We start from the raw sequence: 3,472 nt of genomic DNA, 5'->3' as shown, positions 1-3,472 counted from the left end.
TATATATATATATATATATTTATCATACATACAGTATACACTATGATTCAAGACAAAAGGTTTACCACTTCATATTCACATCTGCCAGGGTAGAGTAGAGTCGACAGGTACATGGCAGCAGTGACGCAGCCCAACGACCACATATCTACAGCCTCGGTGAAGGGGAGACCCAAGATGATCTCTGGAGATCTGGGAGGAGGGAAAAAAAACATAGCATCACTAATGAGAACTTCCTGCAGCATGTCTATATGGATTACTTTATAAACTGTTTATACGGTATGTTTAGCGCCCGCTCACCTGTACGCACAGGACTGGATGCATGAGCCCACTTTGGCAGACGACACCTCAAAGGCGAGGCCGAAGTCGATGATTTTCACCCTGTAGGGCTCCTTCAGCTGATCCACAAGCATTACATTTTCCAACTTGAGGTCTGCGTGTACGATCCCAATAGTCTTTAGGTGACATAAAGCACTGGCCAGCTAAAATTTCATGGAGTAACATCAGAAAAATCGCATTATTGTACTTTAGTTTATATCAGTGTTTTTCAACCATGGGGTAACATGATACAGATTATTTTTAAAATTATAGTTAAAACACCGCACATCTTAAAAACTGCACTGTTACACTTTCAGGAGCATAAACTGAGTTCAAATAAAAGGCAGACAGAAATGTATGTTGTTAAAATGACTTCACAAGCCAAAAAAGATTGGGAACTACCACTTTGTACTATATTCTAAGCCATTGTTTCCCAAAGACTGGGTCACAACCCTCAGGTGGGTCGCAAGGAATTTTTTTGGGTCGTCTTGCATTATGTTTTCCAGGTGTTTACGAATAATGTCTATTGACTTGGGTCTAGAAGGTCTGTGACTTTTAAAATATGGGTCCCCAGAAAACAAGTTTTGGAAACACTGCTTTAAGCTGTCAATCAAACCGGAGAACCGTTGAATACCTACTTGCTGGACAATGGGTCTTATTTCCTTCAGATAGAGATGATGGGTTTGCCTTCCCCAAATATAATCGAACAGACTTTTATCCAGATGCTCAAACTCCAGGTAAATATTTCCTTTGTCGATGAAAAAACTGTGCCATTGTACCAGGCTGCATTCCTCCGGGTCGAGGGATTTAATTTTTCTCAGCGCCTCCACCTGAGTACACAGACACAAATAAAGTCATGTGTAGTTCACAGTGCTTATGTGTACTCATTGTAATGAGCACAGTTTACTCACTTCATAACTGACACATGGCTCCAATTTCATAATTTTTATGGCCACAGTCTTTTGGTCGTCCATTCGTGTGCACTTGACAACTTTGCCGTAAGTGCCGCGACCTAGAAATGACTCCACCTGGTAGACCGAGACCCCTGAGGTAATGTAGCCCCCAAGGACAAATGGGTCGTCCTGGCCCGGCTGAGTAGAGGACATCTTTAATTGAATGCACTGCAAGAAGACATGTTTCTTGTTTCTGGTGTAACAGGAAAATCAATAAAGGATGCAGACTCAATATTGAATATGAACCGAGGACCAGGAGGGGTCCTCCACGCTGCAATTTAACATAGTAATGTGCGTGTGTCATAGTGTGTCAGTGTTATATTGGTACCTGTTACAGTGGCCACAGTCATTCTCCTGGTGGTGGTGTTGTGAGAACAGTCGTCGTCGTCGTCGTCTTCTTTGGTGTTCCGTCACTGCTTCCCTTCCCTCTGAGGCTGCCTGTCCCATCCTCTAACTTTATCATTTATTCTTCTTGTTACTCTGTTTCATAATGAAGAAACAAAACAACAGCAACCAGCCGCGCTGCTCTATGGATGGTTAGTAACGGCAATGAATCCTTTAAGTCAAAGCAAATGTTCGTGTTGTTTCATTTCAAAGGATCAAAGGCGTACTCTAAGTTCTTGTTCTTGTATTCTTGTATTAAAGCTAGAATAAAAAAAAAAGAAAAGAGAAAATTCAGTCTATATATTTTTTTTCTTTCTCTTTTTTTGTTTGTGTCATTGACAGTTTGTATCCAACTGTAAACCACAAAGATCTCATAAGATCTCTTCAATCACAGGTGGAGTCCTCCTCAGTTTTTTTCTATAAACTTCTAAGGAAATATTATGAAAATTACTGTATTTGCATTATGTCATTAGTTTATGTCTCATTCTGAATTTACTGTGCATATATACTGTATAAACATATTTGAATATCATTTTAAAAGTAACTCAAAAAATGTCTCAGTATTTTTTTTTTTAACAATTACTAGACATTTCCGGTGACCCCAGTTGAATGACGACATAAATATAATTGTGTAGAGAGAAAAGAAAGATAAACAATGTGTAAGAGGAGAAACTTCGAGCGGGGAAGAAACAATTAATTTAAACCCGTTTCGACGCGGTGCATCTCTTCCTCACGATCCCTGGCTATCATTATCTCATTACGCCACAGGGAGACGACAGTTTGCACTTCATTATTGTCCGATTGTTATGAGCGAAGACAGTAATTGGAGAGTTGCTGTTGACTGATATCATGCATTTTTCCATAATTTAAAGACTTCCTTTCGTCAGCATTAATTATACATTGCGTTGACCTTTTTCATCGCATGGGATTTCTTATATTTATTTATGATTTTTTTGGACATCAGTGTTACTGAGTGTTACTGAGTTAGCTTTACAGTGGTGCATTGGCGTACAGTAAGCCACCCTCCTGCTGAGCAAATATATATACAGTATATATATTTCATCAATCCCTACATCCAGGGTCCAGTGTCTCCTGGGAAAGCAGAGGGCTAATATTATCCAGGGCCCAGGCCAATATACAGGCGGGATTTGTGAGGGTTAAACCCCTCGTGCTTGAATGTCTCCTCACATACGCCAGGTTGACACCGTCGAAAACAAGAAGGTGGTGAGGAATTGAAGAGTGATCCAAAACAGACGCCCTCTCTGACCGTGTCACAGGAAGTCAAGCTCCAGCCTCTCCACTGTTTGTAAGTGGCCTTCAACTGCCATAGTACAGTAGGGGCAGCAATGTATTTTCCCTATAATAACTATTGTATATTTGCTTGACATATGTTTAATATGTGCAGAAACAGCTTTTCTGTCCTTTGTACTATTAATGTGTAACAGAAAAGCAAAATTACCACAATAGAAAAATTTACAGTGAGACCCACACAGGCTGCCAGCGGAGGCGTCATTAGGTATGTATTTCCTCTGGGGCTCAAACGCAGCACCTTCTACATGTAAAGCAGTTGCGATAACCACCAGACTATGAACGTGATCTGTATTTTGTATAATTATTTAAAACAAGCAAAACAAATGCTGTGAACTAAACAAAGGACACATGGGAAGTTAATGGTACTGCAATTTGAAATTATGCACAGTATCTCAAATGTCAAAGCAGATGAAGTAGCGGACGATCAGTTACTTGGTAAGTAAGGACGGGTTCATGCAGGTTGACTGAGCTCCTGTAATTGGATGTACTGCTATCTCAATTGGCTCTGT

General features: G+C 40.2%; 1 protein-coding gene across 1 annotated transcript in view; it reads right to left on the bottom strand.

Moving 5' to 3' along the window:
• LOC103394208 (dual specificity tyrosine-phosphorylation-regulated kinase 1A-like) overlaps positions 1 to 2,097 on the bottom strand; it is a 9,348-nt gene extending 7,251 nt beyond the window's left edge. Inside the window, exons 1-5 of the mRNA XM_017041079.2 lie at positions 1,597 to 2,097; positions 1,227 to 1,461; positions 954 to 1,145; positions 298 to 479; positions 66 to 189 (exon numbers count right to left, since the gene is read on the bottom strand). Coding sequence (XP_016896568.2) covers positions 66 to 189; positions 298 to 479; positions 954 to 1,145; positions 1,227 to 1,461; positions 1,597 to 1,715 — 852 coding nt within the window. The 5' untranslated portion in view covers positions 1,716 to 2,097. The remainder of the gene's footprint in view (positions 1 to 65; positions 190 to 297; positions 480 to 953; positions 1,146 to 1,226; positions 1,462 to 1,596) is intronic.
• Between the last annotated feature and the right edge of the window lie 1,375 nt (positions 2,098 to 3,472).

The sequence above is a fragment of the Cynoglossus semilaevis genome, chromosome 18 (assembly GCF_000523025.1).
Source record: "Cynoglossus semilaevis isolate Cse_v1.0 chromosome 18, Cse_v1.0, whole genome shotgun sequence".
Taxonomy (NCBI): Eukaryota; Metazoa; Chordata; class Actinopteri; order Pleuronectiformes; family Cynoglossidae; genus Cynoglossus; species Cynoglossus semilaevis.
The sequence above is the reverse complement of the archived record's forward strand: the minus strand, read 5'-3'. Positions and strand labels throughout refer to the sequence as shown.